The 16,106-nt window shown below is 45.1% G+C and overlaps 1 protein-coding gene and 1 long non-coding RNA gene across 3 annotated transcripts in view; one reads left to right on the top strand and one right to left on the bottom strand.

Annotated features, from left to right (window-relative positions):
• Positions 1–14,613, top strand: part of LOC116447001 — a 47,991-nt gene extending 33,378 nt beyond the window's left edge. The window contains exons 4-6 of the long non-coding RNA XR_004241467.1: positions 3,162–5,505; positions 9,819–9,919; positions 13,143–14,613. This is a non-coding gene — a long non-coding RNA (uncharacterized LOC116447001). The remainder of the gene's footprint in view (positions 1–3,161; positions 5,506–9,818; positions 9,920–13,142) is intronic.
• NEDD9 (neural precursor cell expressed, developmentally down-regulated 9) overlaps positions 1–16,106 on the bottom strand; it is a 72,684-nt gene that overhangs the window by 22,750 nt on the left and 33,828 nt on the right. The window contains exon 1 of one of the 2 annotated variants that reach the window (XM_032115494.1): positions 14,608–14,711. The exons of the other annotated variant lie outside the window; for it this stretch is intronic. Coding sequence (XP_031971385.1) covers positions 14,608–14,619 — 12 coding nt within the window. The 5' untranslated portion in view covers positions 14,620–14,711. Of the gene's footprint in view, positions 1–14,607; positions 14,712–16,106 lie in introns of those variants that run through there. 2 annotated transcript variants of the gene reach the window in all.

The raw sequence follows: 16,106 nt of genomic DNA, 5'->3' as shown, positions 1-16,106 counted from the left end.
GCAGTCAGCAGAGATGGTTATAATCTAATTGTAAGCACTTGAAAAAATATACAGAGCCCTGGATCTGGAGTGTTCAATCTGAAATATTTGGATGCAGTACACAAACTGAAATGGTGTTAATCCACCAAAAAGGATATGCAGCTGTCTTAAAGATTTGTCTTTCCTCCGTCAAAGGACTAGCATCAAGTACAGTTTAGTGTTTTTATCTGTCATATTTATCCTCCTCCTTGGACATATCAGAACTTTTTTTTTATTGTCCCTCACTTGTTATATCTTTCCCTGTTGACACACTCGTGTTTTCCCACCATCCCTGTGCTTCCTTGAGACAGAGACTTTCATCTGACCTTGCTCAGTGCAGCAGATTGTGTGCAGGGCTGAGTGGTGGATGGAAGGGGGATAAGCTCAGATGTCACATAAAAGGTAGGCAAACTTGCATTTCCCAAGACATGTAGTGCTGAAATGGGGTGCACAAGATCAGTTTCCTCTTCTCTGAATGGAAGATCAGCTTTCAAGTGTATGAGAAACACTGGCTTTGCCTTTCATCAGCATCATTAGTAAGGCCAGTATAAATTAATCTTTGGCTTGGAAAAGCAGGATTGCCATTTTGAACTGCCATGTAAACAACAGCACTGGGGCCCACCATCCCCTCTTATGTACATCTACTCAGCTCATCAGTCAACAACAATAAGAAATGAGAATATAGATAAAGTAGGGAGCAATTTTTGTCCATGCCTTGGCAGGACTGCAAAACTATTACTGAAGCATGGTCAAAACCAGTGGCCTCTTCTTGAGCACTTCCTCTATGCTCTTGCCATGTCGATGGGGCTACTTAGCTGAGCCCATGGAGCTCAGAAAACAAAAGCCGCTGCCTAATCAGATTATTCAAGTTAATCTCTTATCTTGACTCCATCTCTTTCTAGCATCTTTCACAGGGGAAATCTACCTAAGGGACTAGTTGAGCCTGTGCAACTTACAGAAGACTTTCACAGAGGAGTGGTTTAAAGGAGGACAGTTGGGTGGGGGAGGCACAAACCAAGCAGGCTAAATCGATGATAAATGCATGTTCTTCTATACTTTGGAGTTTAAAGGTATTTGAAAAGCTTGATTAGCTTCTACAGCAAAGCAATTCTCAGAACAAAGCTGAAATGGTGGTAGAATTAGAGCAGATAAAAGTTCCCATGTGAATTTTTTTTCCCAGTTGCTCATTATCTCTGTCCCAGTGACCTTCTCACCACCTGCATGCAGCATGTTAACACTTTCTGGATGTGCTTCAAGAACTCCTTTGTCGAAAACAGCTTCAGATTCTAATTGTCAGTGTTAACTCAGGCACCATTATGTGAATTATACTAATTGGCTGCCACTTGTTTCACAGCCATTTCCCGAGGCCTTTTAAATAGCCCAGAGCCATGCCAGCAGCACCAGTCACTGATGGAGCAGTGAAGCAGGCAAAATATTCCTCCAAATAAGCATTAGGACCAGAAATACTAAGCCAGTTGCTTGGTGCCAGCAGCAAAGGCACTGTTCCTGCTAAGCAGACCTGTGTTTTGAGCATCTCCCTGACTTCATTCTTCCTTCACAGGATTGCTTAGTATGAGCTTCAGAAACAGTGTCAAAATCACTTTCCTGAGTCAGCAGAATCAGCCTTGAGAAAAATGAAATTGTGACCACAGAAGGCCTCCAGGAAAGCATTCAGAAATCACAGAGGTACCTTTAACCTGCTGTGGTGATCAAGATGGTAGTCTCTGCTCCTCCACACACAGAAAGAAGTTCTGATCACAGATACTTCTCAACACTTGTGGGCCTCATCTCCACAGATTTGACAAATCTGAGTAATTTTTTGATTCTATGGGCATCATAGCCCGTATCTCAATACACCTCATTGGCTTCATCAGCTCAGAGACTGGGGACAGTTACATGAAATTAATTGCCTCTGAAGAGGCATGGATCTGTCCACTCGACTGTCTGAGAACCAGCACCAAGCAAGCACCAAGATCTTATATGAGAAGACAAAAGCACAGCAGTGACCTTTTTGTATGACTAAATGCTACAAAAACTTTTGGCCATTTCCTAGACAAATCGGCAATAGAGAAAGGGCAATGAGAAAATTATCTCGGAACTTGTTTTCACAACTGCTAAGTTGCACAGAAGTCCCTTTATATTCCTAACAGAAAGAAAAAAAAAAAAAAAAAAGGAGTGGTACAGATGCAGAAGTACAAATTCAAGTTCTGTAAAGGCAGGGGAAAAATTACCCGATGCTAGATAGGGAAAAAATTTTGTTTTGTTATAAAAATCAGCAGTACTTCATAAAATGAAGATACTGGCAACTACCACCTTCTTTTAGTAAGACTAAGAATGGAAGCCTCTGCTGCTCTCCTTTGGTCCAATTAAATTAACTACGTGATAGGTGCAGTGGAGCTCTTCTTAAAAGCCAAAAGTACCCTGTGGTCTCTGTGTAGCAGCTCCATTCTCCTGAGCCCCCTGTGCTACAGCAGCTGTGCTTCAAGTAAGGAGTGCTTCTCTACAGCTAATGGCTGATTGGAAAGACTCAGATCAGCTTTTGTGTCCTCAAGCCTTGCTAGCAATACTGGGATGTGTGAAAGTTGAAGCCAGGGTCAGGCCCCCACCATGTTAATGCTCTGTACAGGCAAAACAAAAAAAACCCACATTTGTTCTCAAAAAGCTTAAATTCCTCCTAACCTTGGGCTCATGAGTGCAGTAGGAAGCATCTTATGTAAAATCACTGAAAACCAAAAGTTTTCCAGTCTTCTGTTAAACAAAGTGCTATCTCAGTTGTCAGCAGGTCAAAGTGAAAGGGAGCCCGACCCTAATGACTGCTGCCTGGGGATTTTAGCTGGAACATGCTGCAGGAAAAGGCTCAGCAGACTTTGCTGATGTCATGTGTCAGAAACTTTCTAAAGAACTGGAACTGTAATGGATACTCTCTAGATTAAATGCAGATTACAGGGCCCATGATCCTAATTTTCTACACTGGATGAGACAAAAGTAAAGCTTTCAAGCTTTCTCTAGGTAAAGTGAACCAGGAGTTTGAATCTTCTGTCTGAGGTTTCCTTTAATGCCAGTTAAAGTCCATTAGATAAAAGCTGGAAAGGTGCCATTTGTATTCTCTGCATGCCTTAGATTTTTCTTTCTTTTGCATCTAGGATGCATGTCCTATTGAAACCCAACTGTGAGCAAGAGATGCTGCTCTGAAAACTGTCAGCTGTCCTACTTGCAGAACCCAAACTAAAAAAATAAGACTCTGTAAACTGTTTTTCTTCTCAGATGTTGAAGGAACTACAGGCCAAATTCAGCTGCATAAATGAGGTCTATTACAGAACTGTCAAAGGTGTCTACTCTCTCCTTAGCCTACTGCAATTGATGGCTAACATGTCTGCAGCTGGATGAAGACACATGAAAATACTTTGAAGATCACGATCTGTTTTGGATGGCCTTCTCTGCAGTGAAGGGAACGGATAGAATTCTGTAATTCATAGTCTGGAGGATGAAGAGGGTGTTTGCTGATGAGGCTGAGGCAGAAGAGGGAAGAGGCAAGAGTTAAAAAGAGCAGTGGAAAGAGCTACCACTTCTGTAAGAGTAAACACATCCAGTGACGTGGATAACGAGCGTGTGTGAGGTGCCCACAGCCATGGAAGCAAACACAGGAATAATAAATTACACGCTACGAGATTAAACACAATGGTCTCTTTAAGGGCCGAGTGCAGTGGTGCCAAGCTCCCGGCACAGGGCTGCCGACTTCACTCCTCTCAGCCAGCTCCACAATGAATGAACGCTCGAGGAAAAGGTTCAACCAACCATAAGCTCAAAGAATTTCTGCTGCATCCCTCAGAGGTGCAGTATGAGGATACTGATCCCTGCTCCGTGCTTGGCTGCTGAGGCGTATTGTTTTGTTCTGCTTTGTCTTGTTTTTTAATATTGCTTCCTGTGCGTAGAGTTTATGTGCAAACAGAACTGGGAAAATCGCCTCTGCTCTTCACTAAAAGAGGGTGGGACCCCTTTTTTCTATTATTGGACAAACTGTTTCTTAAAATGAGAAACAGCTTCTCTCCTATGTTTAGCAAGCTTGGGAGTAGGAAGGGAGGAACAAAGGAAGGAAAGGTGGGGGCAATGTCTGCGAACAAACCAGTAGCTTAGTTTTGGTTGGATCACTTTTAGTTACCCATCACATAATATTTTTGATAACAGATTCCCATGTTTTAGATTTCTTAAAAATGAATGACTGCTATTCCAAAGTAAGCTTAAGTATTTACATACCCTTGTAGGGCTGCACTAGGCCCAACAGTAATGATCTGCCTGTGAGACAAAAGAACCAAGCTGAAAACCCTGTAAAAAGTGAGCTTTATTCTGAGATACATGGTTTGCCTACAAGCAGAACTGGTAGAAGAGAGGGAAATTTCAGCTCTGTTGTGTCTTCTGACAGAAGGGTTTCAGTGCCAGAGCCATTGGGCAGTTTAACTTTGGTTCTTTTCAGCTCCCATCTCCTTTTCTATTTCTCAGTGTCACTGCCCCTGAAATAAAGCATTCATTGTGCTGTGTTGGCCAGGAAAGCAACTCTTGAGGCACAGTAGGTAACAGGTTTATCTATAACAAGCAACTTATCACAAAGGCTACTTAATAGAAGCTGACAGAGGTCACTGAATAAGACATTCAGCTTTGAAAAATATCTTTTGCTGGTCTGCTCAAACCTGGAAGAAGGCAGTATGAACAGCAAAGGCAGTACCTGGTACACACAAAGCTGCACTGGCATGTTCACTGTTGGCAGTGACATGGGGAGTGGACTACGAAACAGCACCACTTGGCCATAACAGCCTCCATCCACGCGCAGACCCGAAACAACTCATTGCCAGCAACAAGCTGTGTGCAGACTCTTGCTTCTTCTCTCAAGATGATGTCTCTCTCTGCTACACAGAGAAGGCAGGAAATGCTACCACAGCACGTATGAGAGCCTCTGCACCAGCAGGGTGTCGCAGCTGCTGCAGCTTCAGCAGGGGAAATGCCCTGAGCATCCAAGTCAGCCTGCGCCCGGCTCTGGGAACTCTGAGCTCCCTTAGCTCTCAGCTGACAACAAAATAAGGAGCCCGGTTGCAAATGTTCACCATGGTAATGCTTCAGTTCACTCCTCAGGCAAAGACCATAGTTCTACTTTCCAGGCACTCTCTTGCTTTCTAACACCAAAACCTCAAGTTTTCGGTTTAGCGAAGATACTTCTCTGGTCAAGCACTGCTCACCCAAAAAATTACAAGTCCTGCTGGATGGAAATTAAGGCAGTTTTCCACACACAGATTTGGAAGACTGGCTTCACAGCTAATGAGAGAGCTACGAGCCAACAGCCTCTGCAGAGCCCTAAGGACAGGTCTTCATCCACCCTAAGTATCCTTACTCTCTAGTCCTGTGGATCTCCAGAACAGAGGCTGTCAGTCATGCTGAAGTACACCAAGCTGCCTGGAAGCTGTGACATGGAAAACCTTCTTTCTGCAGGGCACAGAGGTGAGTGCCTTATTTCAGTGTCCCACCAAGCTGTCCCAGCCCCTCTGCCTGCCTGAGAGGCCTGATTTTCAGAGTTTGCTCAGTCTGGGATTTTTTTTTTTTGGTAGTGAGACAAGTTACACAGAAAGTTAAAGAGGAAAAATAGGAATGTCCCCTTCTTACTGGACCACACTGGGGGGCAAGCCAAAGTAGGCACTATGGCTGTCATGCTCTGGAATATTCATTGCCAGTTTTTGCAGACACAATACTGCACCAAGCAGGGCAGGCAAGCAGCGAGCAGACCAGCTAGGGCTCAGGCACTTCACACTCTTGCTCAGGATGCTGCAGGTCCACTGGTTCACTCAAGACTGGGATTCAAATGTGACATAAACATGTGAGAGACTGAAAGTGCTCTGGTTTGAGAACCGTTTTTGTTTCACCAGAGCTACTCTGTTTTAAGTAAATAGGAGATATTTGTGTATCCATTTTTTTTGTAGGTAGTTGGCAAAGTAGTTTGCAAAACTGAGGCAAAGCAGTGAACCTGCACCTTGGGAGGGAATCCAAATGTATGTCTATTAAATAAGGAATTAGGAGGCTAGAACAAATAGGGGGGAACTAAAAAAGGAAAAATGTGAAAATGAAGGTTAGAACAAAGATCCTAACTGGTGCTCTGGCCTGTGTGAATAAAATAGTTCAGTATTCTGCCCTGAGTGCAGAAGCTTATTGCCATACCTGATGTTTCACAACCGAAAAGCAAGTTGAAAAGAAAGATCTCTGGCTCCGTATCTATTGAGAGCACCAAAATGGTAATTCTACATTGGCAAGAAGGAAAAAAAGCCAGGCTTTCTTTGTTTGCTCAGATGATATTCTTTTGTCCATCGACTGAGTTTTGGTTTTTTGGCTTGTCCAGTTTTATTTTAGTGAGAGGGGGTGAGAGGCATTACAAAGAATTACCCAGAAACATAATGTCCTAGCTGTTAAATAAGGTGTTTCTGATGCAGCCAAGGCCGTGCTGTATCCCAAAGCCCACGTGAGCGGCACAGAGCCCCCGAGGTGCCGGCTGCGCCCGCCGGGCGGGTTTAACAGGAGCGGGGCCGCTCCCTTTCCCTGCCCAGCAACGCCGCGCTCGGGGCGTGCAGCGGGACGCGGCGGCCACCGCTCCGCTGGAAAAGGGCACGCTGAGCTAATGCTCCATCACCCAGCCCTGCGGAACAGCCCGGCACTACGGCACGGCGCTGCTGGGCTGCCAGACCACCCACCCTGCTCTGCTGCCATCGCAGGCGTCGCACACGGTGTGCGACAGAAACATCTACAGTGAGGCAGAGCACGGATCCACTGATGACATATTCCTCTTATTCCTCTGCCCCCTGAGTTCCTGGGGTTCTGCAGCAGTGCCGAAATGCCATTCTCGTTGCTCCTTCTGGGGACACAGACCACATCCCCTGACTTACCTTCAAGATCTATTAATATTTTGGGAAATTCCACCACACCTAACTCACTAAGTTTTCTGTGTATGTTTCACCCTCGTAACCGGTTTCCTTTCTCCCCACCCAAGGAAGGGTGTGATCTCGTTCCATGACTTTAAAAGGCCTTTTCAAATCCGTCTGAGGGCTGTGTGCCTTTTGTGACATCAACAGGGAGAGAAAAAAAAAAATCAAGCATGCAAACAATACCCTTAGAGTAAATATGATCTCACTGTGATTAAACCACAGTACATCAAAATCAAAAAGCAGATGTAAAACTTAACCCCTTTCCCTCAGGCAAGCAATTAAAAACTTAATGAAAGGAGATCAGATGTTAAACGCTAAAGAATTGAAGAAGCAGAGCAGAAAGGGGAAAAAAAAAATTATGGAAAGAAAGAATCCTGAAACGTGTGTTTTGAGTTCTCAGTTTTCCATTTTCTGGCATTTGTGAGCAGTCTTCTCCCAGACAAAGCTTCCTTAAAAAAAAAACAACCCAAACCCAAAATTAACCCTTCCTCCTGCGGCTCTGGGGAAACAATTACAACTTGATTGTCAAGAAACCATAGCTATGTAGACATAGGACCTCAGTACTGCCACCAACTCACTTGTCTGATGTCTTCAGCTTTGAAAAGTATGATTTTTTAATTATTTTTCTTTAAATCTAGAACTTAGATGAACTAGGACATGTTCTTCTTCCCCCAAGTCTCTCAAAAAAATTTCATTAGAAAGGAAAGCCATCCTACTCTGTCAATATAGTGTCACCATCTGGGATACTACACAGCAGCTACAACTTGGGATGCCCTGAGAGTCCAACTTACTAAAGAAAAACAAGCTCAGGAACTCCTCTTTCCAGGCTCCTTCCAGCCCTCAGCAGGCTGGTGGGACAGGTAGGACATTGCCTGTGAATCAGAATTCCAGGGAAGCCAAGCCTGGCTGGCAGCTGATGCTTGCCAGGTCCAATCAGAGTCATCTCCATTCTACAGGGCAGCGGTCAAAAGTCAACAAGCCTCCCAGAACAGCTCAATTTTGGCAAGCTGACATTTTCTGGGCAAGCATACCCCCGGAGAAGAGGGATGGTGAAGGTGTAGGTGCATTTTAAGCAGCTCTGGTTACTGTGCTCAGTCTCAGGCTGAAACACAACTTTAACTCTATTCTTGATCATGTGAGAGAACGGTTTGGGCAGCTCCTGGGCTGCATGCAAACAAAATAAAGCAGTATAAAAAAGGAGAGAGAAAACAAAAGAAGATATCTGCCTGTAAATTACATCTTTCTATAGCAGTAAGAATTGGTTTGTTACCCTAAGCATTTTAACTGGATGTAAAGTCCACAGGACATGGGCATTCATGAGCCTACCTACTTCTAGCTGTATGTTAAACAGAGTGCACACCTCTAGTTGTCTTGTACTTAACCCTTTGGATCAGAAACGTGTTTAGAAAGAGAATAATTGATGGTTTTTATGGTCTGTCTTCCTCTTTCTGTCTGCAACTAAGCAGGTCACTGGAAGAACTGAGATTTACTCCTAGGCTCCGTCAGCATTTTTTAAGATTTGTTGTTACCAAGGATTCGTGGTATTGCTATTGCTAAAATTTTCAACCTTGCTGTCGATGAGGCCAGCTTAAGAAAGGGCTTCTGATGTGCTGACTGCATTCCTGTAGAGTAAACCCGAGTAAACCCATTCTTATTACTCTTCCGGGCAGGATGGTCCACTCTGACTGTGAAGAAAGTGTTTTTAAAACCAACACAAAAATAGAAAGGCGACAATTGGCCTCATCCCTATAGAGAAAAAACAAAAAAATACAGTTTTTGTCATGCTATGCACTTGTGTTTCTAGGACTGTGAACTATAGCTTTAGCAGTCCTGTTTCATGTCAAACACAAGCTACGTCCAAATCTGCTGTGGAAAAATGAGCTCCTTAAAATTAAGACAGTTTCCACTACTGTAATGTCTAGACCAAAAGGCAAAAGAAAACGGGCACTTGCCAAGAGCAAGCTGTGATAATCAGGCAATAATATGCAGAGGCTGCACTCTGAGCTGCTATAAAGTGACCCAGCTTCACTGATGCTGAGAGCTGCAGCCATTTACAGGCAGAAGTACCTCTACATGCAGCTTTACTTAGCAGCAGCCTGACTTAATAAATATTGCTCAATACCTGCCATAAATATTATTTTCATAGTACAGTCCCAGATGAGCATCTGATCAAGCCTACTGAAGGCTTGGCATAAAGCACTTTTCAGGGACCAGAGTACTGCTCTAACAAGTAGATGTCTACTGCTTTCATGGATGCTCAGAGAGCATCTATTACGTAAAAAAGCCTCTTGAAAAGTGACTTATGCATTTACAATTCCAAATATCACTGAAAATGGGTTCCTACACAGGTATGTGGACTTTAATGTCCTAAGAAGTTCAGCTACTTGTCTCCATCAGGTGTGGCCAGAAATGGGAGCAGTACAAGATAAGAGTCCTCCAAAGGTGCTGCAGCCAAGGCAGAGGCTGTGCATACTACTCTTAAGCACTCATGTTGCTTTAAAAATGGAATTAAAACTCTGGACCTTGGGAGACAGGTGGGTTCCTAATTGCTGTTGGTATGAAGGGGATTTAAGTAATTAAATGCTGTGTTAAGTTAGTCCAAATAAAATAAGCAAGACAAAAACTACTTAACATTGGCCCTTAAGTGACCTAAGCGCATCTCTTGTATGCAGAAGGCATTCCCATGCCCCTAACATCTTTGATAACAGCAATATGACAAGTAGGAAGCTCTATGCTCCTGGTTTGCTACCTTTTTGTATGCACTAGATGCACCTGGCCTTGCTGCAATTACTCTGGTACTTAAAATGGAGCACAGGCAATACACTAATACAAATTTCTCCTCAGGCACCACACACAGGAGTTCAGTGTTCAGAGATCCGATATCAGTGCAAGTATTGTCTTCTAACCCCACTTGTTGCTGGGCTTGAGAAGGTACAATTCCAAAGGTGAGTTTGTCTGCAGTCTTAGGAAGTGTGCTCCAACACTTTAACAAATTCACAATAACGCTTCATGAGACTTCTCTGAAGTCTAGCCTGTATTCTGGAAAATAGGAGAGTTCTGCAGCCTTTCTAAGACAATAACCACTGAAATGTGCTTTCATTTTTCCTTTGCAGGAGATGTTTCCATAAAGTCTTACTATTAGACAGTTTTCCTGCTCTCTGATCTGATAGGTCCCCCTCGATGAGGTATTTTGATAGTGTGGCACTGTTTGGAATCAGTAGACTTGAGTCAAGATACCTCAAGGCCAAGTAATAGTTTAACATGCAGCCTGCAACCTCTAGCAGGACCTTAAAAGCAAGAGTAAAACCCCCAAACAAGTATCTAATGCCTCTTGTACTATCTAGAGTCAAACTGAATTGGAACTATCAAAAAAAAATAAGGAAGACTGTTCATCTGGTAGTTCTGCTTCCCCATCAAATACTAGGAACTACTGGACAGAGACAGATTAGACTATCAGTTTCTGATTAAACAGATTCACAGCTACATTACTCAGGAGCAATTGTTAGACTAAAAACCATAGAAGTTTAGAAATCTGGCAAAAAAACCCTGCATGCTACTGGCTGTAATGCTTTGTGATGGCTCCTCTTCTTCCTCTGAAACAAACCCTGTAACGTCCCTAAGCCTCAGCAGCACCATCTGTAAAACAGAATTAAAAGCACTCTGCTATCCTACCAAAACTTTGGTTGGGCAAGTGGACACAGTTGTTGGAGTTTCTCAACTACCCTGGAGTGTTGAGGCACTCCCTCTATTAAGTATACAAATATAAATCTACAGGGGGGGTGTGGGAGGGGAAGGAGGGCACACACAGGCTACAGCCGCAATCTGAAAATGACAGTGGCCCCCCAAGCTTTGTGAAGGGGACAGTCCTTCTGGCTCTATCTCACTAGTGCTGCTGCTGACTTGGGCCTGACCCTGCTAGACCTCAGCCACCTCACCCCGCACATGCACAGATGAGAGAAAAACCATGAAACTTCCATTCGAAACTCACGACAGTAAGAGAGATGGCACAAACTTGGACAGGTTTTCCCCTTGTCGGTTTTTTCCTCTCTCATTATATTTTACAAGGTTTTACAGTTCCTATTTACTTCTGAGTTTGATTGCTATACTGAAAAAAAAAAAGTGAAACGAAAAGGAGTGAGGAATAAACAGAATAGAGAGGATTTGGTTAAAAAAGTACAGACAGTTCTTTTCCTTTTACATGGTCCAACACTCAAAGTCTTTCATTGCCAGGGTTACAAGCAGCTTTTCACAAGCACTTCTGGTTGGGAATATTGTATTTCTTCCCAGGGACACTATTTTTTTTGTCTTGGCGTGCAGACATTGTAATCAAGTCTATATATTACAGGACTGTGCACTACAGGCATTTTGAACCCTGTTTAGGTTTCTTCCTTGCCCAACAAATTATCTAAAAATAGATAATCAAGACCTCGTACTTTACATCTACGTCATTCCTTTTGGCTTAAATGAGGTAAGGAATGTAGGGTTTTTTCCCTCTCCTCTTTCACTAACTGTTCGGAAGTTTAGTAAACAGATGAGTCCCCTTTTCTTCCTTCCTTCCCCCTCTTACTTTGTCTTGCATGTGAACAGCCACCAAGCTACAAAAGCCTTGTTATGATAATGTCTTCTCCCTTTTGCTTATGTTGCACTTTTATTGCCTGAGATAAGAGCATTGGAACTGGTGGCCAGACATACCCTTTCCCATCCATGTCCTTCACTGCTCATGGTAACCCACTGGTATTTCTGTCCCTACACAGTATATTGTAGCTGTAACTGCTCCATCCTTGGAATAACAGCCTGGGTTTGGTCTCAGAAAAGGCTGACCTTACCTCCTGGATTACCTCCTGGAATGGAGTCCTGTGAGAACTTGATGGGATGCAGTTTTGTGGCACATGGGGATTTAGCACAAAAGCAAGCTGCTGTCATCAAAGAACTGAGGTGTTGCCCTCACACAACTGCACCCCTACAGGAATTAGCTTCTGAAAGCAGCTTTTAGACAAGTAGGGCTAAGAAGTGCTCCAAACCAACACAAGTATTTGTTATGCTTAATGTTTCCCATCTTTCCATATTGCAGTTAAAATAACTTCTGTGTTCTCAGGCATTTAACTAGTACATGAATGGGACAACAGGACCTGGCCTGGGGTCAACTTTGCTTTAAATAGCCACATAATCACAGAATATCACACAGTGTGCAAAAGATAGACAGTGGTGTAGAGACATATGTAAGGTAAAATTCTGAACCTGCTTAAATCCACTGGGATTTTCCCTTTCAGAGGATTCAGACTTGAGTATTAAGATGGAAGAATGCTTGAAGAGTGCAATGGACAATAAAAGAAGCTTAAATGGAGGAAGAGAGGGAGGAAACAAGTTTTGAAAATGTCTGAATAAAAAATGTGTAGATTGAGTAGCAGAAAGGATTTCTAGACGAGAAATTACCTTGGGTTTAGTCACACTGAAAGCAAAGTCATGAGTGATGGACAGACGTATTTAGGGTCTGACCCATGAAGCAGTTCCTGTTCTGTCCTACTGTTAAAATTCTGAATTAAACTATAACAAGCATTTCAATTATTTCTTTAAATGAGGCCTTATGGACTATCACAATGAAAGTAAGGAATGACAGGCCCCAGTATAACACCAGGAACAGCTAAACAGAGCCAAATCTGCACCCGGACGCTAAGCCTCCTCTGAAGTGATGGCATGTCCCCAGGCAGGCCATGAGCACTCTCTGTGCCTTTATTTCATGCATATAATTTAAAAAAAAAAAAAAAAAAGACCTTTGTTTTCTTATAGGGAGATAAATCAAAGAGAGAAAATACAGAAAGAACAAAGACTGAATGTGCAGGTATTTTCTTTGTATGTTACTCTAGGGATAAGAAATAGATCTAAGAATGTTTGCCCCAGTTAAACAGCGTAAGTAACTACTTCACATTTCCCAGGGAAAGTAAACACTGTAATCCAACAGGAAAGTTTTTGAGGCCAAACCCCTCAATCTTCTCTTTTTATTTATTTTTTAATGGCTTGCTCTTTCTCTGTCTAGAATTAAGTAATCACAAACCAAAACCAAAATCCTTATTCCCACAAGACAGGGCAAAGGAACCATTACAGAGCAGGGAAGACTTCCCCCTTTTGAGCCACCTTATCAGTCCACTTATCAGTCCACTTATCTTGCAGTGCCACTGGGCTACATAGAAGAAATCAGGACACTGTATAACTATGCAGGACCATTATTTTGCTACTGGGATACAAGTGTTGCTTGGCCATGGGCAGTCTGAAAGCAGTTTGTGAGCTTGGACTAACAGTGACACTGCTCTTCTACCCTCGAGTGCCTGATGTTTTCTGCTCAGAGTAACAGCTTCTCCAGGCAGGTATAAAGTCTACCTGGACTGATCAGAGGTGGAGTAGATAGTAGAGAAATGAATTTTATCTCAGACTTCAGATCAGTCAGTTGTTTGAGACACAGTTTAAAAAAGAAAAAAAGCCATCAGATTCACATCAGAATTGTCAAAGCCATGGATTACCTTTGTCGACCCACGTCTAACACAATTTCTTTTTTCCTTGTCTTTCCATGACATGGAGAAACTGGCAGCAGCTTTGGAAACTTAACTCTGACCTTTCCCAAAGTTTGGCTTGAGAGACTCTGAAAACTTGGTCTGAGCTCAGAGATGTACAGAAGAGCACAAAAATCTGTGCACATTTACCTGGGTATCACTCGTGCTCCTCACTCACACTGCTACAGCATCAGCACTCTTTCACACTATGCTGCCTAAGTTCAGTACGGAGATGGACCTCACTTCCAAAGCAACTTAGTCTGCAAGTAAGTATATAGCGTGTGACATTTCCAAAATCACCTTTTATTGACGCTGAAGTTATTTTTGGCTGGGGAAGGAAAGTTTTTCCTTCCTCCCCCTTTTTTTCCAAGCACACAAGATTACGGTATGTCTGTACAGTAATCTAATGCCCCGTGGGCAATTCTGTACCTTGCCCAGACGTTTCTGAGTAAAATTAGGATGACAGGCTCCACATTTGTGTCTTTTGAAAAAAAAAAAAAAAACCAACCAACCACCCCTCTGGTAAAAGGTTGCTAAAAGCGATTATTTAATAAGCGGGGATTAAAGGATCTAGTAAGGCGGTAAGGCTACCCAATTTTCAAAAATGTTACGGTTTTTTTTCCCCTCGCTTATGACCCATCAAACAGAACGAACCGTGATAGGAAACATCCACAAACGGCTGGAAAGGGGGCGAATGAGCTCCCGGGGAGGATCGGGGGTACCTGTCCCAAACGCGCCTGGCCATCACACACCGCCCCGCGATCCCGGGCTCACCCCGTTATCCAGGACCCGCATCAGCGGGAAAAGCGAGGGAAGCCCCTTCTCCCCCCACCGCTAACACCGACACGGCATCCGGGGGGTCCCCACAGCCCGTCCCCTTCGCTGCCCCCTCGTTTCCCACTCCCCGCGGACACCTCCCCTGGGGCTCTGCGCCTGGAGACAGCGCAGGCGAGGGGAGAGGGGAGACCTGGCCGCCCCGCGGGCACACGGCTCGCCTCGAGGAGGTGCGGAGGGGAACCCCGAGCCGTCCGACAGCCGCCTGCTGTCCGGGCCGCGCTGCCGGCCGGGCCCCGCGCCCCAGCGCTCACCTTGTACTTCATGGCTGCGCCGCCGCCACCCCGCGCGCGCTACTCCGCGCGCCGCCGCATCCCCGCGCGCTCTGCGCGCCCCGCCGCGAGCCGCCACGCCAGCCTCAGGCGCTCATTTGCATAGCGCCGCCCCCGCGGGCCGGGCTCGGGCACCAGCCGGCCCCGCCCCGCGTTCCGCCCGCCGCCGGGGGTGCCGGGGACCGGGGGGACGCGGGTTCGGGCCCGGGCGCGGCGCCTTCAGCCGCTTCCCTCCGCCGATGGCCAGGGAGAGAGAGCTGCCGGGCTGGCGGCCCTGCTCCCCGGGACCCCCGCCCGTACATTTCAAAGCTGCTCGCCTCGACTGTTCCCCGGCGGAAGAGGGCCTAGGGGCACAGGTCGACAGCGGCTGAACAGGAGCCAGCGTGTGCCCAGGTGGCCAGGAAGGCCAGTGGCATCCTGGCCTGGTTCAGCAATCGTGTGGCCAGCAGGGCAGGTATCCCGGCTATTGGGCGCTGCGGAGGCCACACCTCAAGTCCTGTGTCCACTTCTGGGCCCCTCACTGAAAGACATTTGAAGTGCTGGAGCAGGTCCAGAGAAGGAACTGGGGAAGGAAGGATCTGGAGCACAAGTCCTGTGACTGTGGGAACTGAGGGAACTGCGGGTGTTTAGCCTGGAGAGAAGGAGGCTCATGGGGAACCTTATCGCTCTCTATAGCTGCCTTACATGAGGTTGTACCCAGGTGAGGGTCGGTCTCTTCTCCCGGGCAGCCAGCAACAGAGCAAGAGGACACGGCCTCGAGCTGCTCCAGGGGATGTGCAGGTTGGACAAAAGGTAGAATTTCTTCATGCAGACGGTGGGTAACCCATTGGAATGGGCTGCCCAGGGAGGTGGTGGAGTCATCAATCCTGCGAGTGTTCAAGAAACAGCTGGATGTGGCACTCTGGTCTACTTGGCAAGGTGGTGTTTGATCAAGGGCTGGACTCGATGATCTCAGAGATCTTTTCCAACCTGATTCTGTGATTCTGTGAGCCTTGTCCATCCATCCCTCCCAAAGGCATTTTTCTCCCATGCAGTCTTGGAGGGGCTGAACACTGCTTTGTTCCTGTCTCTGCAATTATTTTTGTTCTCATTTGTCCTCAGAAGATGACCTTTTTTAACTACTACTGGTCAAATCAAGATGCCAAGTGCTCGCTTTGCCTGGCTGCTATTTTAACACTGATTAGACACCAGAGGCCAAGAATTCTTTAATGGCCTGGTGATGTCCATTATAAAGAGTGACCATGGTAAACAAGGATTATTTGGAAGAGAGTAATAATTAACTCTGGTATCTTGGGAACAAGAAAGAGTGGGGAAAATAGATGTGTGGTGATCCTCCATGCTTTTCAAGTCAGATCTCTTAATCAGGCATGATTAATATGGTGCACATAATAGGAATCTTTGTGTATGGGACATACTCCAGCTTGTTTAGAGGAACAGGAAATAAATTCTCTCCTTTTTGCCCAAGCTGGATCTTACCCAAC

The sequence above is a fragment of the Corvus moneduloides genome, chromosome 1 (assembly GCF_009650955.1).
Source record: "Corvus moneduloides isolate bCorMon1 chromosome 1, bCorMon1.pri, whole genome shotgun sequence".
Classification (NCBI taxonomy): domain Eukaryota; kingdom Metazoa; phylum Chordata; class Aves; order Passeriformes; family Corvidae; genus Corvus; species Corvus moneduloides.
The sequence above is the reverse complement of the archived record's forward strand: the minus strand, read 5'-3'. Positions and strand labels throughout refer to the sequence as shown.